Here is a 25495-nt window from a genome sequence, read left to right as displayed (position 1 = left end):
ACTGGTTTCATTGCTTTTCTTCCAACGTGCCAGACACAGCCCTACTGCCAAGACCTTTGCACATGCTGTTCCCTCTGTGCAAACTGCCTTTGCTCAATGTCTCACTCTCATTCCTTTAGTTCTCTCCTCAAATGCCAACAACACTTTCTTTGGCCTCAGAATATACAATGGCAACACCCACTATTTCTTACCCCATTTAGTTTACTCCCTAGCTTTTATTACCATCTGCCACATTTTTATATTGTTTATTTTAAGATTCATGAAGGTAAAGACTTTGTCACATTGCTCTCCACTATATCCTTAAAATTCACTAAAAGGAGTGGCATTTAGTATGTACACAATAAATATTTGTTGAGTAGATATATAGTACAGGTTCAGTAATGATGGTTGTTACTATTATACCAATAGACAACTGTTCTGCTATCTGCCTTTTACATATTGAAGCAACCTCAAAGTACACACACTGCTGATCTGAACAAGAACAACAACAAAAACTAATTGGCGGGGCACCTGGGTGGCTCAGTGAGTTAAACCCTCTGCCTTCGGCTCAGGTCATGATCTCAGGGTCCTGGGGTCGAGCCCCACAGGGAAGCAGGGAGGCTGCTTCCCTTCCTCTCTCTCTGCCTGCCTCTCTGTCTACTTGTGATCTCTGTCAAATAAATAAATAAAATCTTAAAAAAACATTATTGGAAAGAAGGGCATATGAAATTTAGCACTTTTTCTCAATGTAACTTTCCTCTTTATTCTTTAACACAATTTGGAGTTTTTGCTGGAATGATTTTCCATTTCTGTTGAATTGTCAATGTTTTTATTGATGGAAATACAAATGCTGGGCTCAAACAACAGTGCTATCTTCCTACCACAGACATAGACATCCAAACTACTGGCATAAATTCAATTGTTCTACCAACCTAAGAGTTATATCTTTGAAGACAATGGAATATTTCCTCTATAACAAATTGTTTAAACCTATGATTTTTATGAGCCCTGGATTGAGAGTTTTATATCCAGACAATAAAGGGAAAGAATCTGCTTTACTTTAGATATGGTGAAACTATTATTTCACAGTGAAGGTGATCTTACTTATTTTAGACAACATGTATCATTTCTTCACTCTGCCATTTTTAAAGAAAATTTCATGTGAAGCTTGGCTAACTCACTGCACCCATGAAAATCTATTGACAACTTATTTTCATATGGAACCTAGAGCCTTGGCTTCAAGAGTTTCATGTCCATTAGAAAAATTAACAGTCTGAAATTTTGCTTTCAGTGCTGTTGCAAATGACTCATGCAGAATCTCTGTTACCGGTGACCAGTGCTCTTAATCAAAGCTCATCCTGGAGGTGAGTGAAAACCCATGGTAGAAAGACCTCTCTGCATGGCAGTTCCAAGTCTACCTCCAGGCTCAGTGACCCTCCCCCAAATGAATAAATAAAATAAATAGTGTATTGCCTCTTACTGTCACATAAACCCGGATGTAGAGAAGAGAGCTTAGAATCGTCCAGAGACCTAGCAGAGGAAAAGAAGACTTTACTTAGCGGACTACCAAATTTTACCTTTGCCAAGCACCATGAGGCTAACTAGGAGACATGTATTTTTCTGACATGGGTATCCAAATTAAGGATAATAACTATAATAGACAATAGAAGGGATTGCTGGAGATTGTGTGGAGATGAGATAAGTCATAGACTACTGTTAAGAGACTTTAGGAGAAAGGAAAGTGATGTCTAATAGGGAAAAAAGGGTTTCAATCAGATGTGCATTGTAGCACTCTCTGTGTTCTCCAGACAAAACTTCAGTAAAACTTATATTTCTCTGTAATATTTTAGAATTATATTCTTAGGAAGATGGAAACAAGGACTTAATCTGGCTTTACTGGCATTCAGTCACATTCATGGGGTTTATCTCTAGTTAAGCAATAGGATTAAGGAAACAAATATACGTTTCTCCTCAGAGTATAGGGAATAGTTCTGGTTTTATGTCCAAATATCACATTTATAAGAGATAAAGCAGAATGTGCCAGTTTTGTGTTCTGGAATTATTGCCTGGGTTTCTTTTCTTTTTCACTATGAGTACTTTCCTCTAGAATAAACTTTATCTGTAAATCCTCTCTTTCTAGAAGGATAGCAAATTTGTGGTTACTTTAAAAATTAGGTAGGAAACATCCATGAGAAAGCTATTCTGGATTCAGATCTCCTTTGGTCTCTTCAGAAAAAAAAATAATAAAGGACATCCATAAAACAGCATCTGTTCAGTTTGGCTTATGTTGATTACTCTATTTCACTGAGTTGTCACTAATCATTTCTATGGGAAATCCATCTACACACGTTTTTCTTTTGTTTTGTTCCTGGAGCTATTATCCCCACGCCCCTGGGTAAATTTATAGGATTCAATGTAGTTGATAATTTTTCTTACTCTCCCATAGTTCTTGTTTTTTGATTTTTGGTTTTTGTTTTATAAAACACACTAAAATGTATATGATAGGCCTGCCTTGTTAAGAAGTGTTTTCCATTTTTTTTTTTTGTGATGATACTAGAGAGAAAATATAAAGAACTCACAATGTTCTGATAATATCAAGTTTAATATAATTTCTCCCTTGCCCTAGCTAAAGACATTTGAACTATCAGAGGGAATTGATGTGAGGGATATTCTTTGCTGCTGGCTCTGAAGATGGAGGGAGACATATGGTAAGAAATGTGGGCATCCACTAGACGATGACAGTGGCCCTTGACATCTGGGCAGCAAGGAATAGGGGACCTTAATACTACAATATCAAGGAGCCAAATTTAGCCAACAACTTGAGAGAGCTTGGAAATGGATTCTTCCTTAGACTTCCCAGAAGAGAATGCCACCTGGTCATGACTTTGATTTTATCCTTGTAAGAGTCTGAGTAGAGAGACCAATCACATCATCCTTTGGCTTCTGATATATAGACCTGTGTGTTAATAAATGGGTGTTGCTTGAAGCTACTAAGTTTAAGGTAGATTGTTATATACTAAAGAAATATATAGATAGATACACATACATATATTCACACACAAATACATATGCATATATACATACACGTGTGTGTGTGTGTATACATATATGCACTAATCCAGAAAAAAAATCACAAAGACAGAAATGTCTATGTGTAAATTTGGCTCACTTTAAACCAGCTGTCCACTAATCCAGTTTGAAGGTTATCCAACCAATATGTTTCTCTGCATTCTTGAAGTCTTTCTTGGCACAATTCACTTTCACAGGAAGGTGAGAATGGAAAAGGAAGAATAAGGAATTGTTTTAAATGAGCCAGTTAAAAACACTCATAGAACTCTTAGCAAACCCAGGAGGTGTAAGAGTGTTTAAATTGATAAACAATCTGAGGTTTAACCATTAACTACAGAGCTTTCTCTACAAAGGTATTTTTTTTTTTTTAAGTCAGAAATTCCTGCTTTGGAATCTTGCCTTCATTTACTAACTGAAAACTGATCTACTTAGTTTATCTGAGTCTTGGTTTCCTCATTTTAAATTTATTGTCCTTAATTATTGGAATACTGGGAAGGAGAAAATAAATGGAAACTCTAATAGGGCTTGCTCATGATAATAATTCAATAACTGGTAGCCATTGTCACTATTATTAATACTTTCTCCTTCTAACTAATTGATGACTATTTGTATAACTGAGTCAAATGGCATCTGTCAATATTCCCCATAGTTTTGATCTGGGACAGCTATAAGGAACAGAAGAACAATATTTCAGTATTTCTGCCCTTGTGGAGATGAGGAAGTCCATGACACATCCTAGAGCTCTCTGGATAAAAATTCTGTAATACCTGGATATACCCAAATACCTAAAAATAGTTGGATGAAGTCAATATTGACAAATACCCTTGGGATCCTGCTAAAACATTCCATATGATATAATCAAATTTGGCATCAGACAAGTTTGTCATAACTTGCATGCAACAGGCATTAGTTATTCAACTAAAAAGATCTTAACTGAAGGCAGTGTTTGTCTATCTGTGACTTAACTTCATGGCATAAGCAGAGGTACACCGTTATAAGGGGTACATGCTCTAAATAATCAACTTATACTTTAACAGTGGTAGGTAACAAGGTAACAAGGAAAGCTTCTACTTGGCTGCCTTTTTAATTTTTATTATTTTTTCTAAAGATTTTATTTATTTTAGAGGCATAGAAAGCAGGGGAGAAACAAGAGGCAGAGGGAGAGGGACAAGCCGACTGCCCTGAGCTCAAAGCCCAACTTGGGAGTGGATCATGACCTGAGCTGAAACCAAGACTTGGATGCTAAACCTACCAAGCCACCCAGGTGCCCCATTGGCTGCCTTTTTAAAATATGTGACTTTCATTTACAAATATTTGACATTTCTGCTTCCTTTATTTAGATTAAACAAAGGTGAAAACAATCTTCAATCCTGTCAAGATTCTTTGACCAAAGTCAGCATAAAATGACACAGACAGACAGCACAAACAGACATGGCTTTGTCTATCTTGTCATCTTAAGTTACAGTACTAAAAGCTAATTTCCCTATGGTTAAAAAATAAGCACCATCAATTTTTTTTCAATGCTCTGGAATAATATTTTATCTCAGCATTAAAAATAGTGTAACTCTCACCTAATATTTCAGGCGAGCATAATGCTATACTACTCTAATATTACTGAATAAAGTGTTGTTACCTTCTAATGAGTTTCCTTTTCTTTTGTATCAGCAGTTCAGGAGATTGTGTAAAAATGAAAATAATGGAAAAGTGCTTCCAAGTTTTTAAAAGATTGTTTAATATAGGGATATAATTGTTTCTGTTTTATTTTAAAAAATCTGTTATATTTGCTTTCAAAATCCTCCCATTGCAGAGTGGAAATAAAGTATAAAAGGCTGCTCTGAGGAGCCAGACTGCCGGGATTTGAAGCTTGGCTCCGCTGCCTATCAGCTGTGTTATCTTGGACTGGTTACTTAACCTCTGTCTACCTTATTGTTCTCATTTGTAAAACAATAATCATAGTTTGTCTTTCATGAAGCTGCTGTGAGAAACTGAAAAGTTAGTACATACAAAGTATTCAAATCTCTACTTCGTAAGTACTTGCTGTTATTAAGGTAACTGTCATACAATCAGTATGATATTGAATTGAACCAAATGAAATGACTCCATGGATATTGTGATATTGCCTCTTCCAGATTCATTGTTGCTTGAGAATCTACCAAATTTTATCAAATCATTTGGAATTTGACAAAATGCAACCCCAAGGGAATCAGTAGGTGGTTTAGGTCCCTGGCAACAGGTTAATTCCCAAGTCAATCCAGATTCTTACAAACCAGAGACTGTCATTGACTGCATGATTTTACCATTGCTAGGAGATACTCTGATTTTGTGCCATCCAAAATTTGCTTCTAACTAATGGAGTAGCTCTCCTCTTCCAATAGTTAAAGTGAGGGTGCCAAGAGGAATGCTGGAATTTGCTTTTCCATGGAGGTCATTAATAACAATGAAATAACAATCTCAGCTTTCTTTTCTGAATAAATACGAGCCATTACACTGATTGGTTTACATTCACTAGCTCACTTAATATTCACGAAAGCACTACAGTGCAGATATCAGTGTCTCAATTCTACAGATGAGGAAACTGAGCCTAAAGCGCTTAAACAAATTGTCTCTTGTTATACAGGGTGACAAGCATCAGAATGCAGCAGCAGTCAATTTCACTTTGTACCCTGGCGCTTATGCTGGGTGCCAGGCTGCAACTCCTTAAGGCCATGCTTAAACAAAAATTTCTTTTAAAAACATTTAGATTATACTGTTTAGATACAGGAGGATGAACATGAAGAGCCTTCACGGTCTTTTTGACTTGTTAAAGAGCTACCATTGACTTCAAGACATGATGTGCCTTCTTTACTCCTCCAGTGACCACATTGATGGTGTGACCCAAACTATTCCCCACCATACCTCCAAAGTGTGGTGGTGGACCACAGAGAAGCACCACACCTTGACCTTCTCGGACGGACACTGCACTTCTGGTTTTGGTTTCAAAGTCTTCAATATCTTGGAAAACAAACAAAACAGCTTTAGAATTATCTTGCAGTAAATAACATTTTAAAGTAGAATTTTGAACTTATTTTTATTCTTAACAGTAAGGGACACTCATACTTGACTGACCAGAAGATTTAGTTGATGGTCAATTTATATACACTGATTATTATCTCTAAAACTCTTGTTTCTTCTTTTCTCCTTTCTTTTTCATATAGTTAAATGGAGCATGTGATGAAGACATTTATTAACATTACCTACTATCTATTTGCTTTTATTCTCCCTGGCAGTTTGTAGCCTAGCGGGAAATCTTTAAAACTCAGCACATACTTACTTTCCTTGCCCAGGGAAGGTGTGATTTAAAAAACAAAATAAAATAAAACAAAACAAAAAGTATGCAGCAAGTTTGCGGCAGTCCTCTAGCCCTCTTGATTAATGGTTGGTATTTGATGTGCAGATGGAGTCTGAGAATTTAGGATGGAATGGTGTGAGGTAGAGGGTTCTATGTGATTGAACTGTTGAGAGAGAAGGTCTATTTTTAAATGTTCTCATTCTACTCCTTCACAAAGAAGCTTCATGATCTGGTTTAGAATGCTGTAATGTCCTACAACATCAAAGAAGAATAGAAATACACTGTTAGCAGAAAGCTAACTAGTTACATTGTTAAACCATCCATATGAAGTACAAATCCTTCCACATTCCTGGACTCCTCATTCAGTCTCCAGGAACAGGTAGTTTTTGACTTTCCTGAACTTAGTTTTTTGACCTGTAAAATCCCATTATACTCTCATTTACTCTTTTAACACATTTGTTTTGAACCCCTACTAAAAATATAGGAAGTGTACTAAGGAGAGAAGACATATTAGTAAATAAACCAGGCATGTACCTTGCCTTTATTGTGCTTATTATTAAATAGGAAAACTAGAAGACAATTTAAAAAATAAGTGAACAAATGTACCTTTACAAATTGTAATGATTATTGTGGGGTGAAGACTGCTATTGTCTATAAAAATGTGTTCTCCCTTCTTCCATAAGAGTAGATTTATAGAACAAATACAGTTTTCTAAGCATAGGATACATGTCTCAGACATCCTTACAATGAATGTGGCAAGCAGAAACAAGTGAAACTTCCATATATGATGTGTGAAAGGAAATCTCCACAGATTTATGTTCTCCACCCATCCCCCCAGCACCCAGATTGCCAATGACATAAAAGATCTTCTTGATCTGGATACTTGAGTGGCTGCATGGAGTACAACTCCACCTATCTGGAACATCCACTCTGGATCATTAGAATAGAGACAAGTCAAGTCCTATCTTGTTTGAGGCATTTATTTTGGGGTCTCTGTGTTATAGCAGTTTAACCTTTTAACGCCACTGACATAACTTGTGAGTGAAAAGAATAGAACGCAGATTTATTGGATGAGAAAGAGACAGCCATGCAATGGTGATATGGAACAGGGAACATATTCCTTGTGAATAAACAAAAACCAAAAACCAGGTTTCAAAACCTAGAGGTAGAAAATAACAGGGAAATGCCACAATACTGAAAGGAAGCACTGTTCATTGGCACATAGTGGACAAGGGTCAATGAGAAATTGCAATAATCAACATTTGGGGCTATTGTATTACATTAGGATTATATTAAAAGTATAAAGGGAATGACTAGAAACAAGTGAATAATAAATCAGTGCAGAAGTTGAGTAATATCTGTAATATCCATAGAATGGAAGGCTATCAATGATTAGAAAGAATGTGTTAGATATAAAGGACTGACTAGGAAAGCTCTTAGAGAGTTATACTTTTAAGTTTAAAAAGTGCTAAATATTGCTATGTCATTATCCCATTGTGAAAGAAAAAAAGTAAAAACCTAAATATGACCATTTCCTTTAACTGGTATAGGTAAAATAATAGAATATATATTTTTAATATTCACCTTGATTGTCTCAAGGGAGTGAATGGGACATATGGAAGTAGAGATTATTAAATCTTTACCTACACCTCTCTATCTTTAAAAAAATATAAAGATTACAATTTGTGTAATTTTTTGCTCGTTTTAACAACTTTATTGGAGTATAATTGCAATAAATTATTGGTGTGATTTAGAGAAATTGAAGACTTATATTTTGTATATATTATGTGTGTCTTATCCATGAATTACTTAAATGACAATGCCATGTATGCTATATAACATATGAGCACTGAAATCAGAGGAGAAGCAAGGTCCAGATTTATAAGAATAGAATTCATCAGTATATATATAGTATTCAAAGCCATAGGAATGGATGTAATCCCCATGGGATGACTCTAAAATTTTTGGCGTGAGCAATTTGACAGTTGTCTAGAATCAAACTTTAAAAATCTCCAATGTTTAGAAGTGGAGTAGAGGATTAGGAAGGAAGGAAAGGGAAGGAGGAAAGAAGAGAGTAGGACAGAGAGAAGAAGCAGAAGAAGGAAGAAAGCAGGGTCTACAGCATGGGATAAGATGTGGACAGAAAAATGTCATATTAGGCAACATGAAGGTCACTTGTAATCTTGACAAGAGAAGTTTAAGTGAAATTATGGAGAAAGGCCAAAGTGAATTGAGGGATAAATAGTAGATAAGAACATGGGGATCACAAGTGTGCAAACTCTTTAGAGTTGACTATGAATGGGAGGTGAGATTTTGAGAATAGGGAAGAATTTAGAGGGCAGGTGTGCTCTACTGATGTAAAAATCAGGTAAAGAAAGAGATGAGAATTCTAAGACACACATTATGGTAAAGTTCTTGAAAAGTCAGAAAGGTGGTAATCAGAACCCCTATGAAAGTGCTGACCTTTGTAAGGAAGGCAGAATTAAGACAAAAGATAAATTATTGATACAGGATAGACTGTACAATGATCTGCTGGTTAGATGAGAAAGATTTTCCCGGTGGTTTCAAATTTCTCAATGAAATGGATGGCAGTGTTGGGTAAATCACTGAGGAAGGGAAAAGATGCAATAAATATACCTATTTATCAGGGTTGTTATGGGGATTAAATAAAATAATGAATCAAAGTGTCTAACCTACAGCGTGCTATAGAAGAAGTAATTAGTATGTGGTAATTATTATGATAACAACACACCAAATGATTAGGTCATGCTGCTGTATTTTCCTCTGACTGATACAGAGTTCAGATACATGAATTTGCAAAAAATGATTAAATAGCATATTTTGGTTCCCATAAAAGTTTTTGTGCATGGATGTTTCCATTTGAAGCATGCATGCTGTTTACCTATGTTATTTACCAAATGAGTATTCTTTCTTATAGAATTGCTCTCCATCCATGAAAAGTTCAATGAACTAGAGGTATTAAATCTGATACATAAATTTAGTAACTCTTATATGTACTCTACTTTTAATAATACAAATATTTGGCCAAAATAAACTCTACTTATCCCCAGCTACACCCCCTTTTCTTCCTCCAGCTGTTTTGCTTAGTCATTAGCTTTACACTAATTCAGGACCTGGAATGCCTTATCTGTTTCCTAAAGATTTTTAATCAAATACATGTCCTTTCTTCTTTGGCCATGGAAAATACTAAATCAACCTACATATGTTTGGTACTGTTGATGTGAACTATTGCCTTGACTTGGGAGTCCTTTGTGACTTGGGTTTGCATAATTTTAAATGTGACTCAATAAGAATCAAGGTAACAAACTCTTTATAAAACCAAAAATCAATATATTGTATTCATTGTCTCTCTTTCTATTAGTAATAACAGGTGAGGATTTAAAAATGTTTTTCCTACTATCATTATTGAAAGGTCCCATCAAATTGTCATTACTTTTTAATGGTCACAAAAACAAAAACTGTCACAAAGGAGTAATGAGAAATTGAATGATTCTATGAAATTAACAAGCTTTGGATTGAATTTTCTCAGTGTCACATTGTCAGTGTGCCATATTCCCAGTAACATCAATCATGTTCTCAGTGTTAATCAGAAGCCATTATAACACACTGTTGATAAGACCACTGATATCTTAATATATTCTGTGTTCATTTCCATTTATAATAGGATCTGCTGGCAACATAATTTCTTCCTGCCTTTTACGATTACAATGGGGTATTTAATAATTTCCATATATCTCTCAAAAGTCATACAAGTCCTGTTAGCTATCAGAACACGGCCATTCCAAACTGGTACTAGTTCACAGGTTTTAATTAATAATTCAGATTTTAAAACTGTTTAATAGCCACAGATGACAGACAAGATATAATTCTGCCTTATTTAAACTAAGTGCCATCTCACGTGAATATACTTTGATCAAGATCTGTTTTATGTATCCAACTTCTACCTCAAGTACCTTTTTGCTAGCCAGAGACATGATATAATTCAGGTATTTTGAGGCAAGGCTGACTGAATTAGGTAGCCATTTGAGCACTCAATGCGATTTTCTTTGCTCTGTAACACCTTTCAAGACTCTAGATTTATTCTTCTATGAGGAGAGGCTAAAAAGAACTACCAGTTCCTATTTTTGTCTTATCCATTTTTGCTTAAGGGAAAACAGCTTAGTGTGAGATCATTCCCTGAGATGGTCTCAAATTCTGTATTATTTGGAGAAACTCCCATAAGCTACAAAGGTGACCTGCCCAGCCCGTCCTTGTGCTCAAGGTATAAGTCCTGCAGAGCAGGTTGTTGTGAAAGACCCCGATTGTTGCAGTTGCTCTCATTAAGCCATTCTGATGACCGTGGCTTATCGGATCCTGTGGTTTTATTGCTGGTTTTGGAGGAAGCATTTGGCAGGAATGTAAGCAAAAATGCAGTCACAAACAAGGCTCTGTTCCAAAGGCCAGCAGGAAGTGCCTGAGAATGGCCCATAAAATAAGCTTTAAAGGATTACAGGGCCATATGCTCTCTCCTGGAGCAACCAAGGTGCTGAGGAGGGACAAGGGCCACCAAAATGTACTTAAAATTAAGTCCAAGCAAGTATTGCAGTGTCTCATTGTAAGGAGAATACATCTTTGCAGCTGCCATGTGTAGGAATGAATCTCAGCCTAATTAAAGTGAGAAAACTGTATTATTTGCTGCCAAGGCCTGAGGATCACAATCAGAGGATGTGCTTGGCAGCACCAGTCCCTGACACAGAAGGAGGCCAGGGGTCTGCCAACTCTCAAACTTGGAGGGAGGCTGTGGGTACTGGGGGTTCATTGACCCAGACCAGGAGTACGACACCTATGAAGTCAGGGATAGGAAAAGACATTCACCAGGAAAATGTGCATGCTTCATGCAGTATATACTACAGTTGAGTTGTTCGAAATCTGAATAATAATATTAACTGGATTTTTATTCACTTGCTCTGCATTATATTATTGTAATATTTTAAATCTTTATTTTTCTTTCTATATAACTATATAGTTATAGTTTTCATTCTTCCTATATAACTCTACTTTATAGCTTTTCATCTATATAACTATTACGTTCCAGACACTCAGTGAAGTAGTTTCATTGAATTCTCATGATGACCCTGGAATGCAGGTACCACTATCACAGTCACTTAACAAGGAAGGAAACAGGTTTATAAAGGATCAGCACCAGACCAGCGGCCACACAGTTTCTATATATCAGGACAGAACCGAAGAGGAGGTAGTCTGCTTCCAGAGCTCACACTCCCAAATGTGATACTCTTCTGCTTTCCAAAGGTTAACTGGGGTGTTGCTGCCATACATAAGATATAAAACAGGCATAAACTGCCGCTCCATGTTCAAACAAACAAATGAACAAACAAATAAAAACAAAAGCTTAGTGCCTTTCCAAATTCCTGCAAATTCCTGGACTGGGGAAGGAAATGCTGTATTTTCAGGTTTAGAAAGTTTCATTTCTGATGTTCTCACTTTTCAGAATCCTTGTTGTGTCCTTTCCAGGTGTGTTTCCTAATTTATCTCCACCTTCGTGTCCCTGCAAACAGGGAATTTGCTCCTTATCTTGATCTACATACAGAGATAGACACCAATCTCCACCTCGGTCCCCCCACTCTGCACTTACAGGGAGCACCACCACGGCCATATTTGTGCCTCTGCTAATCTTATGGATTGAATAAGATGCAATCCAAACACCTTGAAATCAAATATTGGATATTTAGTTCTTAAAAGCCTATAGCTCTCCCCTCTGTTGGTTATGTCTGCTTTCTCTCTTCTACAAACTTCCCGCTACAGTCCTGTTTCTGGAGCAGGGAAAAACCCAAATTCTCCCCCTCCTGCAAAGTTCACCTCCCTCCTTCTACTACTTCCATACTCAGAAACTGAGAAATCTGCCCTCATTGTAAGTAAAGGAAGTAAAATTAAATTCCGAAGACCATGACTCCAGAGGCCATCTGCTTAAGCCACACTCTTACCATCCTAGAGCTTCCTCACACCACGACTGTATGATCTGTCCCCAAACCAGAGACAGTGCTCCTTTCCCCCTCTCTGCACCTCAAAAACAACTTTAATAATTTGTTACTTTGACAATGTTGAATCTGATTTTAAATTCCAACATTTCTTGCACTGTACTTTGTTTTGCACCAGTAGAATACTATTACCCCTTTGCAAATTCTGCAGAAGTTTCAGCACTGAAGGTTTGCATTGAGGAGTGTTCATCCTCCTGACGCAGTTTCCACATCGGAGGTATGTGCTTTATTTTGGCCTACGGCAAAAACATTTTGCCAGGTGAGAAAATGCTGACCCCCTGCCCAGCAACAGGGAAATGGTGAAGATACCAAGAATAATTCCCTATCTCTGCATTAGCCTCACGGAACTCCGTGATATGACATATGTAACTTTTGAAATCAAAGTACTCTTTAAGAATATCAAGACATTATAGTAAGGTTTTTCCAAATTCACATCTGTCCATCAGTTGTCTCCTTTGAAGAGAACCACTCATGGTGAATATCAGATCGTTCATGTTACCATTTCCTATTTCTTGGGTAGTTTGGAGTAAGCTGAAATTCTTGATGCTGTTAACTAATTTTCCTTGCCCTTTATTAAGTGGCATACAAAAATATTTCTACTTAGACTGATTTCATTTTATATCATCATTTTTAGGATGCTATATACTCAGTTACTGTGTTTGTGATATTATTGTGTTTCCTAGCATAACTCGTTAATGTAACATGACATAACCTAATAAAGCACAGTGCTATTGTCAAATTCTGTAAAAGAGGCAATAGCTGAGTCTCAATATTGAACATATATTTGGAATGCTAATATCTAAGCAAGAAGTAAAGGGATATTTTAAGAATTTCTGGTGTTAAATTCATTTATATTCCAAGTTAAAATTCCTTCCCCCTTCCTTTTTTTTTTTTTGATGTAAAAGGAATTTTATAAAACTTCATAAATAAGTGGAGAGCAAGTAAGTTGTTTCTTTGTTCCCTGGGAATAATGAATTCACTGAGAATCATTTCCTTATGGTGCTTAAGAAAATAATATATAGAGTAATAGTGAGGCAGGGGTGATATATTCTTTTTTATCAGCTGAGCATCCAGGTTTTCAGAGAGATAAGCATTTATTACATAGGTCATTGTAAGCAACTATGAAATGCCTACTTGGTCGATTAAAATATACATGTACAACTGAGTTTGATTTTCTATAAAGGACTCATTTGTCTGACTAATGCTGGGAAAGCAGTGACATTTATGACCAAAAAAATTCAAGTACTAGATATGGCCTATTCCCAAACTTGTCTCTTACTAAGTTTGCACATTCCCTACAGTTAAAACTAGCTGAATGATAGAGAAGCAGAAGGGGACAATGGAATGATATAACTTTGGCAGTGTAAGATAGACTGAGATGCCAGATTACTTAACTGCACACTGAAGTGGAGCTCTTCAGTGTTTCTGGGAAGAAAAGAAGCAATCTAAGTAGGCATGCAAAAATTAGACAACCCACTAATGAATTCTGTACAGGTTCATGATGAAACAACAGGATCTGGAGCACAGGTTTAGAGTCAGACTCTGTGGGTCCAAATGGTTGCTCTGCCATGCATTTGCTCTTGATTTAGGGCACCTGAATTCATCTCTTTCTACTTCAGTTTTCTCTACTTTTACAATGAAGCTAATAATAGCCCCTGTCTCACAGGAATAATGATGTAATGTCTTTAACATATTAAACGTATGAAGTACAAAATAAATGATAGGGGGGACTTTAATTATGTCATTGATCATATACTTGCACATCACCAACAGTTGGATGTTTAGGATTTTCAAATGGGTTTTATTTTCAGTTTTTATTTCAGTGCCTGGTGATTTAACGAAACATGTTTTCTTAAGTACAGAGTCTGGAACTTCCTTCTCTGCCCATCCAGTGGCCAGCTCAAATGCTGTGTGAATAAATGAATTTTTTAAAAATGGCCTGAAGTCAAAAGCATGTGTATTTTATTCCAAGTAATGCCACATCACATTGCATTTTATTACAGAGCCTGTTTTGCCAACTTGACATGAGCTGTTAGATGGAGGGTCATTGCATCTCTCTGCTCAGAGAGCACCACAACCCAGCTGGAGGGAGAAATAACCTCTTGGCTTGGTGTTTGAGTCACCAGAAAAGTCCTAGACTGCCCTGTTTCTTCCTGGTCTTGGCCTGTGCCTTTTGGCAAATATTCATTTCCCCCATCTTTTGTTCTGCAGGGAGGGCAGCTCTGGTACCTTTTTAGTCAGTAAAGAGATTTCTTAGGGCTGCTTATATTTCCTAGCATTAATGAATGACACAGATATTGCTCAAATGCAAGAAGGGGAGGATCAGAATGGGTCAAATCCTCAGATGAATAAAGATGCGATACAGCATGTGGAAGATGGAGACTCAGCTGTGTGTGTCATTACGGTATGTCTTTCTACCAAAATGAACACTGAAGGATTTTGCTGAGGCGCCCTGTGTGGCAGAGAGCAAACCTAAAGTCTAGTGTGGACATCAAACTAGCTAATCCAAAAGATAGTGGGTTTTCATTAGATTTTGGTTGAATATTTGAATGGATCAACTAAGAGCTATGAAAGTGCAGCAAGGGGCCATCCGGGAAGAGTGGGGAGGGGAATGCTTATTTACTGACACCCCTCCCAGTTCCTAGGGCTTTATGAACATCATACCACTTAATCTTCACAGTGGCCCTGACTTGTAGGTCCTATGGCTCCCAGGTCTGAGGCAGATTGGCCACAGGCTCAGATGTTACAAGCTCCCATGCCTGGACATCAGCAAAAAGGGCTGGACATGTAAGTTTTGGTGGCAAATGAGGTGAACTTGTGTCCTTTCAGGAACAAACTTTCTCCTAGCTCCCTCTGGGCCCACTTCTGTGCTGGGCATTAGAAAACAAGGGAGTGATTCCCACAAAGCAAGACTCCTGGCCCTTTGACAGCAGTGGTTAATGTGACCCATCCCACAAATGATGGTTCTTTTGAGACATGGCCCATAATAAGCCCTTTAGTTCATTTTGATGGTTTAATCAGAAAGTTTAATTTCAAACTTTGCAACCTGTATAAAAAATAAAAGATAGGGTACTCAAGGTAATGGGGCAGAGCCCCTGGTTAAATGTTACTACTCCTGTTTTCCTGTTTATATAGGAGTGTGGAATGAGAGCACTTCTTCAAAGACTACCCCCCCCCCCCGCCCCGCAAACCAAAACAGACTTTCTATCCTACTGACTTCACTTTGCAGGAACTTGCAGTACTCAAATTAGGGAGACTGACTTTCAGGGTTGTTGCTAAATACTGTTATTTTTCCATCAAACTGTTTTACTCTGAGCAAGGACTTTGGAGTCACATCTGCAATCTGCATTTCCTTTGCAGATTTCTCCAGCTCAGCCCTCAGGATAATTAAGGTCCAGTGATAAGGACTTTTGCATACATTGTCATTTAGAGACAGAGAAAAAGACACACACACACACACACACACACACACACACACACACGGAGAGAAAGATACATAGACATAGAAACAGAGACAGAGAAAGAAAGACAGACACAGAAAGAGACCATTAGAGGCTATTTTAAAGAAAATCCTGTTCTTTTCTTTTTTTCCACCCCAAAGATTTTATTTATTTATTTGACAGACAGAGATCACAAGCAGGCAGAGAGAGGAAGGGAAGAAGGATCCCTGCTGAGCAGGGCTCGATCCCATGACCCTGGCATCATGACCTGAGCTGAAGGCAGAGGCTTTAACCCACTAAGACACTCAGGTGCCCCAGAAAATCCCATTATTTTCCAAAGCAGTTTCACTTTTATCATCTTTTTTAAATATTTACGTAATCTTGAGAGATAAACAAGAGAGATTACCAATGTGTGTGGCAGGTATAATTGGTTGCATGGCAATGCACTTAAGCGTTATAGAAATGCCCGTTTTTAAATTTTAATAGGTACACAGTACTTTTTAGAGTTTCCATTTATTTATGATAAATTATATTAATTTTCTTGATACAGTGGTTAATAAATATGTACTTCCTAACATATTTACTTTTAAAAAAATCAAAGCAATTTGATTGGGAAAAAATTAATAGTACAGGTGGTATGTGGATATTTTAAACCCCACAAAGGCAATATATAGATAGATGCCTGAAATTTGGGAATCTGTCTTAGGAAAATGGTGGATGCAGAGGATATGGTGGATCATGAGGCAGGATATATTTGAAAGGACCAAAGTGGTTTGTGTTGACAATCAGCAGGGACTGGCTGGGGGTGGGGGTAGGGGTGGGGGAGACAGGATGGCAGGGCAGCAGGATAAGAACACACACACACACACACAAAAAGGGAAATCAAGTTACAGAGTGCTACAGGACTTGAAGAAAAAGTCTATTCAATGTAAAATGCTTTATGTTCTTCTTGTGTCCGTAATCCTCTTCTCTCCTCAAACTTCCACAAATGTTCTGATACAAAGCACAGACTACATGAATGAGGTTTTACTTGAACAAGTGTGTTATCTGGGGCAGAAATAAGAAGAGCTCCTCTTTGAGATCAAGACTAACATAGAGAAAGAAATATCTGCAAGCACTGAGCAGGGACTAGGACTTAAGCAGAAGTAGACTTGGGAGTTAGAAGGGATGGAAAGAATGTCTCTTCACTGGGATATGCAGGAATGAGGACACTGATTTTCCTGGAGAACAGTGAGTAGATTGTATCTAGAGTGCAGAGTGCACCGACTGAGGGGAGTTTCATAGAAATGTAACTGGTCTTAGCTACAGTTATTTCTGTCAAAGGTGAAACTGGGGCTGTCAGTCTCAGACCTGCAGCACCAGATCACACAGCCTGCATCTCACACAGAGGTGACCCGAATATATCGGTGGATTTAATACATTAAAAAATAAAAGGTAAATTGCTTGAATTAATTATCATTTACCATAAGATCCTTGGAAAGGACCCTACTCTGATGTTGTAACTGTTTGTATGACTTCCTTTTCCAAAATGAGTATATGGGCTTGTTCTGCATTCCCAGAACACAGCACAGTGCTGGGACACAGTGTATATACTCAGTGAGTCTCTGATTAATGAGCTCAGAGAAATAAAAATAACTTGAAAAAGCTTGCTAAGCTATTTCAGGCTCCCCATGATATACTTCTATCACTCCTTTGCTCCTGTTGTTCAGAAAACTCCAGACACAATGAATACTTCACTTTCCTGTTTCTCAGAACATGCTAAGTTTCCTCCTTTTGTGGTCTTTGGCCTTATTTCTTCTGCTTGAAAACTTCTTCCCAGATCCCCACATGGCTGGATGCCCCTGACATTCAGATCTCAGCCTGTGTGCTAACTTTTTATGGAAGCCTCTCTTGGCCAGCCAAGACAGCCAGCCAATCTAAAGTAGCAGCTACCTTTCACTCCCCCCACAAAGGTCTAATCACTGTCAGAAATGAGTATTGTTCTAATTTACTTTAATTTTTCCTAGATAGTTTATAAACTTCAGGAAAATAGTGACCTTATTTTCCCCACAGTAACTAGGTCAGTGCTTACAAAAGCAGATATTCAACAGATATATGTTTAAGGAATTAAGAAACGGTTATAACTTCAAAGTGAGTGAGTGAATAGAAAATACCATGTATATAGTCCACAATATTTTCTTTAGGAATTTCCAAGAGGATACAATTTTTTTTTGGATCATAGAGAAGAGGCTAGGATTTATTCTAAGAAATGATGTAGGAGCCAGATTCCAAAATGGCCCCAAGTGAAGCTGATGGTGGTATCTACTGCCTTCTCTCGTCCCTTCCCACTGCCCTGTGCCACGATTGGTCTGTGCAGTCAACAGAGTAGGGCAGAAATGATGGCAGGTCACTGCTGAACTTTGATTATAAAAGACTGTGCGTGGCCCAGGAGAGAGAGGCAAACCCGCGAGCAAAGGGAATGTACTTATTTTATTTAAGAAGAAAGAGTGGTCCCATAGCTGAAGGAAAACATTTGATTTTGGATTCCGATAAGCCTGTGTTTGATTGTAGCTCTTGGATCTGTACACTATGAGACATTGAAAGTTTAGTTTTCAATGTTCTCTAATATGTTGAGTGCATGATACATAAAGGATATCCAAGAAACATTTGCTGAAAAAAACAATAGATAAATCAAATCTATAAAATATTTCTTAAAAAATACTTGTATTGTTGGATTATTGTGAGAATTAAGTGAGATGCCTAAAGTGACCTGCTTAATACATCACATCAAACAGCCCTCAGTAAGTTATAATTGTCACAAAATTTATAGTTCATAAACTTACATGTAGAATTAATTTTATATATATTCTTATTTTATGTTGTTATTTTTTTCTATTATATTTATTATTTTGTATTTGTATTTATATTTAATGTTCATAAAATTTACATGTGTGGGCACTATATATATAAAAGCACATATTGGGGTCTAAAAAGTATGCACTAGAATTAAGCATACTTTACACATGAAATGCTAAAACAGAAAAAAAATTAAGAAAACTGCCAATAAGTCACTAAACTAGTAATTAGTTGATGGAGCTAAATTTCAAATCCCAAGGAGTGTGACCTACAGTTTTTATCACAATGCCATAAGCTTAAATGATCAACTAGTTGATTTTCTAGTTTATTCCAGTTTCTACTGAAATAACAATCATGTGTTCATTGTTTCCTTTGGGTCTCTGCACACCAGGGACAGATATTCACTTAAGGGAGTCTGAACTAAAGCAGGGGCCGTTAAAGAGGCATGGAGAGAAAGCTCAGGCCAGCAAGTAGTGGAAACATTGGACAACAGTGAGGTTCACTGCTAGCTATTCTCTTTCCATCTCTCTTTTTCCCTTTTCCATGCACGGCCTGCGTTCTCTCTGCTTCCCTTCGAGCCTCTGCCCTTTTCTTCCCTGCAGATTGGTCTCCTTGTGTTTATTTATAGTTCATGCACCTGTAAAATCTCAGCCTGTGTATCATTTGGCCTTGTCCTAGCCACTCTGCAAAGTGGTCAGCTCCTGACCCTGCCATGAAGTTCCTTTGTGTCTTTTACTTGAGATTTTTAAGATGATCAATGATCTGTCACGGTAGAAAAGATGTTACCTATTTAGCAACCTAGGCCCACTCTTTTATAAGACAAGAAGAGACCATTAATTATCATCTTCAATAAAATGATTAATCAAGGACATCACTGTCCAATAATCTCAATTAAGTATTTTGCTTCTTTTTTTTAAAATTTTTCAATTTATTTTCAGAAAAACAGTATTCATTATTTTTTCACCATTTTGCTTCTTTTAAGGATAGAATAAGTTCAGTCTAATCACTTATTCAGTAATCAAGTGGAAACAACTGAAACATACCCTGTTTACTCATAGAAATACTAGAGCCACGAATACAAAATGCAAAATTCCTGAACTGCCATCTTTGAACTTTTATAAATTCTCTTGCTTATTAGGTAAGAAGTATCTGTGACCTTTTTAATTAAAACTATGTAGCAAATGTAAATATCAAACCAGTTTCTTAAATTTTCTCACATTTAGGACTGCCACTTAGAAAACCACAAGTGTTGAGGTTCTTTTAAGGGATGGTTGTAGTAGCCACAGTAAATATCCCATAACCACTCAGACCCGCCCTAGGAAGTCACCGAGCATTTGGGGCGGCAGTTAATAATTGAGAGCTTGCTATCTTCAGTGCCCTGGCCCCTTTGCCCAAGACTTTTGTGAGGACCTCTTTATTCTACGGGCACAGAATGCCTCAGACCCCAATATGTCTGGTGGGGATTTAATGTCCTCAGCAGTAAACCTTAACCAAAGAATAAGGGAGTTGGTCAGTTAATACCCCAACTTTCTTGTCCTAAGGTGGAGCGATCCTGAGGCATGTTTTTAAAAGTCTGTAGGAGGGATTGGGAGGGAGACAAACCATAAGCGACTCTCAATCTCACAAAACAAACTGAGGGTTGCTGGGGGGAGGGGGGTTGAAAGAGGGGAGTGGGGTTATGGACATTGGGGAGGGCATGTGCTATGGTGAGTGCTGTGAAGTGTGTAAACCTGGAGATTTACAGACCTGTACCTCTGGGGATAAAAATACATTATATGTTTATTAAAAACAAACAAACAAACAAAACTAAAAAGTCTGTAGGAGGGGCACAGCCATACCGAGGCACAGTTGTCCACAGTAATAATCCACTCATTAGCCTTCTCTTCCTGGGTTTTCTCTCTTCCCTATAAACTTCCCTACTCTTCCCCCATGCTTCCCGAGATTACTTCCCAAATGCACTACTTAGTCCAAATCTTCATCATGAACTCTGCTGTTAAAAAGCAAATCAAACAGAGTGTGCTATGGACATTTAAAGCAGGTCTCATCTGCCAATTTATTAAGCAGCTACTATCTGCCAAGCAATGCTCTAGGAGCTATAAATGCAGCAATGAACTAAACAGACAAAATTGATTCATCTCCTGTGGGAAATCAATGTTTCTCTAATATTTTTTCCATGGCACACATGGAGTTTTCTGAAGCTTCACATCAAATTTGAGCTGTTTCTTTAATTATTTCTTCATAAAGTAGAGAATGTGATATATTATGGAGACAAACCAATTTTTGTTTTTCTTTCAGTGCGTTATTACCTAAAGCACCAGTGATAAGGGGAAATTTTTGTGTTTTTGTTGTTACCACTATTAAAATGTCGAAGAGAGGTAGAGAAACTCACCATGGTATTCAGCAACCCAAACATGTGGCAACATCAAACGCCTGCCCTGAATCCATCTTTGGGACTACACAGTTAACGGTATAAAATATTAAGGCTCACCTTTGGACTGTAAGAGATGCTGTGCTGCATAGCAAATGTGGTTGGAGCCTCTGGATGTTTTCAGCCTGGACCCCCATCTGGAAGCCACAGGCGGACAAGGCCATTCACTTGCCAAAACAAACAAAATATTTTCAATATTCTGTGTTTTTGAAAAGTTCTCTTGCTTGTCATCAAAAAGTCACTTACAATCAGGGAGTCAATTTGTATTCAAGAGGTTCTCCTTCTATCAGCAAACGGTTTATAGGCACTTTCACTAAATTGCTTCTCTAAAAGAAACAGACGGGGATCTCATCTGCATTGGCTTAAGAATATCTCTGCCTGAAGACAGAGGAATGGACTAGATGACCCTCAAGAACTCTCTATTCCTCAGTATCTAAAAATTTCTTGTAAAATTTTGCTTCAAAGGTACAGTATTTTTGGTTTAGATTATTTAAAACATAGACTTTTTTACTCATCTAAAGAAAAAGTGACTTTTTGACATTCACTTTGATATATATGTGTGCAAACATGTTTGTATACGTACAGCTATAATAAAACATAATTCCATTTTGTCCTATTTATATGATTATTATATATTGATACATCACTATGTATATTATTACATATTGATGCATCAGTATAACATACTTCTCCATTTAGTGTCTCACTAGATACTCAAAGTAATTTCTAATATAGCTATACAGCTAGTTTCTCTAGTGTCTAGTTTCAGAATTAAGGCTCCTAATGTAACCTGCTCAAAATTATACATATTTTTAAAGTGATAGAGCCAGAATTTAAAAATTCAGCTTATTTAACTTTAGATTCCTATCTCTTTTTTTTTTCCAGTTCATGCTGACTTTCCATATTTAATGTTCTCTCTTCTGCATATTTTCCTTACCAATAAGTTAATTTTCTAGAATAAAGATTTAAATGGTAAATAAATAGTAATAGCAACCTAACATCCTATGAATAATAAGCTGGAACATAGGTGGCACTTTATGTATTAATATTTTTAAAAAAAGGTATTCACACATGAAAACATTTCACCAAAATGGGTTTTCATGGCTTTTCCCTTTCTACTGATGAATTAGGAAAGTATTATGGCATAGTGGTTAGAAGCCTGGGACCCCAAGTGAGCCTAACTTCAAATACCTTTCTACCATGTACTGGCAAATCACTTGATCTTTGTCTGTTGATGTTTACTGAACTATAAAATGGGTTTCCACTAGTAGCTACCTATTAGTTTTGCTAAATGATAAGAGAGTTTTAAGTGTATGTTCAATGAATGTTAGCTGTCACTGTTGGCAGACTACCTCTAAAAATATATTCTAAATCTACCTGAGGGCCCAGTAAACTGCAAAGACCTGTGAGCTACATCGAGCCTACTGCCTGTTTTTGTAAAGTTGTACTGGAACACAGCCACACCCATTCATTTATGTATGGTTGCTTTCACGCTGTAATAGTAGAGACCTTGGCCTGTCCATCAAAGATATTTACTCTGTTACTCTTCACAGGAAAGTTTTGCTGACTCATGGTCGATGGCGTTTAACACCACACCATGAAACTAATATTTCAATCAAGACTGCTTGATGGATATGCGACAGCCAAGAAGATCTGAGAAAGAAAACTGAAGGTACCCTCCGATGAAGGTAATTCTCCACAGAACAGGTAAAGCCTGAACCCAAGAGCATCAAGATGAACGAGAGATTGAACACCTCAGGAGGACAGTGATATTAGAAGGGTGCTATGAGAGGGAAAAGTTGAGAAAGTTGACTTTTAACAGCTCTGATCCCCTGACACAAATGAAACTTCTTTTATTTGAAAAACTAAGCTGCTTCAACCCACACTTTTTTATTAAAAGTATTTATGAGTACTCTTGCAATCCTTCACACATAAACCACGTACCACCCCAGCCAGGCCACTGCACGTTCAAGCTTTGTGACTCATATGAAGCAAGATTTACCTGCATTACAACCGTGAAAGGGAAATAAATTGGGTGATTTCATTACTTTCTGTTCAATGAAATCCTTATTTTATTGCTAAGCTTTGACACTTTTTCCAGAACCTCAACTATCTTTTCTCTCGCCCACTAAGAAGTAGCAGCAGCACCAAAAAATCATCCAGACATCTGGATATTGCATCCGATAATTTATAGGAATCTCAGTCATACTGCTACAATGAAAGTAGAGGAGATAAAAGGAACTTCACCCACACTACAAATAAAGGAGCTGGAATAATAGCCTTTTTTTCCCCCTCCCTTCAAAATATTAAATTTTATCAATCAGAATCTAACAGTTCTGGGACCAGTACATGCTCTGTTGTTAACAATGTCTCAATCACACATATTGCTTTTCCAATATGACCTGCAGGGGACTGATTTGTGATAAAGCTGATATAGGAAATGCAGAGGGGGATAGACGTATAGCCAAATAAATCAGGTTAAAGTGAATTTGATGGAATGGACTTAAATGCAACTCTTCAGTCACTTTCTCCAGTTTAGACTCTGCATTTGATCTTAATGGTTGCCTTTGAAACCTTTTTATCTGACCCATTCAGAGGAAGAATAAAGCACCAGAAACCACTAGGATCTAGGCAGTGCTGTCATTTTAAAAGTTTGTCTTTAGATGATAAAGGGGCTTTCTCCAGAGAAACAGCACCCCATAGTATAGCTTCGTGCTCTGTAGAAGAGCTTCCTAGGAACTAGGCAGTATTACATCCTTCGAAGAGGGACATGATGTGTATGTGTTGGGGGTAGGTAATTATTTAGGTAATTGAAGACTTTACTCTTATCTACTACATTGTACTGCCCTCACAGCAAAGAACTACTTGGATTCTAAGCAAAAAAACGAGTTTTGTCAACAATGGACTATTTGATAAATAAAAATGAGAAAATTTTACAGGATGAAGGTGGGAAAGCAAAGCTAGGTGTTCAACCTTGAACTCATTACAAAAATAAATTCTAGGTGAATCAGAGATCTAAATATAATAAATGAAATGACAAGAGTACTAAAGGGGAATAGTTTCATGATCTTGGGCTTAAGAAAACTTTTATACATGTGTCACAAAACAAAGATTTTTAAGGGAATGAGAAATATAAACTTAATTATTAAAAAAACCTATATCAGTTTTACAGGCTAAAATGCCAAAAGCAAAATTAAAATAAAAATTGAAACATTTTATATAATTTATAATAGAAAAATATTAATATACTTTAAGGAAGTACTTAAAAATCTGAATCCCTTAGTACAAAACAAGACAAAGACCATGTCTAGGAAATTTGAAAAAGAATTCCAAATTTCCAATAAGCATATTAAAAGGCTCAATTTTATTAATAACCCAAGAAATCCAAATTAAAATAGCAAAAATTTGTCACTCATCAGATCTTAAATGAAAAATGATGTGATATATAATATTGAGAAGGGTTGAGGAAACTAGCATACTCATTCCTACTCCAAGTATAATTTGGCATAACTGTTTTTCAAGGGTTGTTAATCAAGATGTATTCACATTTAAAATGTAAAATCTATTTTCCCTAGCAATTCAACTTCTTAGTATCTACTTTAAGGATATAATTGGTCAAATGAGTAAAGGAATATATAATAGACAGTGATTATAGCACAGTCTAATGAAGTCTAGAAAAGTCCGTTAACAGCCAATTATTTACAGTAATATAGTAAAGTCATATAATCAGATAGTATATAGCCATTTAGAAAGCATGAATATCTATCTATGTTCCTTGATGGCTCATAGTTGGAATTATATTGGATTTATTTCTGGGCTCTCCTCTTTTCTTTCAAAACTTTCCCTTTTAGTGGCTTCAAGTACTCCCATGGCTTCAAACAACATTTATACACAAACCATTGTCAAATTTGTACGGTTGGCCCAGATCTTCCTTCTGTAATGCATACCCTTGTATCTGACTAGACGGCATTTCTGAAACGGAACACTTAATTCCTTCCCCAAAGTAGTTCTAGTCTTCCTCATCAAAGTGAATAATAAATGTCAAATCCATGTGACTAGTTTTGCTATCATCCTTTCCCTTAAAATCTACATCGCATGTAGCAGCAAATGTTAACATCCAAAATTCTCAACAGTATCTCCACTTTCCTCATTCTCTACTGCTACCCTCTTAGCTGTGTTTTCAGCATCTAATATCTGAATGACTGCACAACCTCCCAAAACTGTTTTACTATTTACTATTTACAATTATTTTTTATTTACACAATTCAATATCATACATATTAGCCAAAGAAATTCAATTAAAAATAAATTATATAATCTATTACATCTATGTAATAGATTAAATTGGATCACACAGTCA

General features: G+C 36.9%; 1 protein-coding gene and 1 long non-coding RNA gene across 2 annotated transcripts in view; one reads left to right on the top strand and one right to left on the bottom strand.

The window, feature by feature from the left end:
- The window catches only part of LOC101672552 (contactin-6), a 301755-nt gene that overhangs the window by 121523 nt on the left and 154737 nt on the right, over window positions 1–25495 (bottom strand). The window contains 1 exon segment of the mRNA XM_004738393.2: window positions 5944–6039. Within this exon segment, the coding sequence (XP_004738450.2) occupies window positions 5944–6039 (96 nt within the window).
- On the top strand, window positions 6612–23155 carry LOC106005380. The gene is made up of 3 exons (XR_001178696.2): window positions 6612–6755; window positions 21003–21600; window positions 22689–23155. It is a non-coding gene; the product is annotated as an uncharacterized LOC106005380 (long non-coding RNA).

This window comes from Mustela putorius, unplaced genomic scaffold (assembly GCF_011764305.1).
Source record: "Mustela putorius furo isolate JIRA1106 unplaced genomic scaffold, ASM1176430v1.1 tig00003850_pilon_pilon_pilon, whole genome shotgun sequence".
Classification (NCBI taxonomy): domain Eukaryota; kingdom Metazoa; phylum Chordata; class Mammalia; order Carnivora; family Mustelidae; genus Mustela; species Mustela putorius.
The sequence above is the reverse complement of the archived record's forward strand: the minus strand, read 5'-3'. Positions and strand labels throughout refer to the sequence as shown.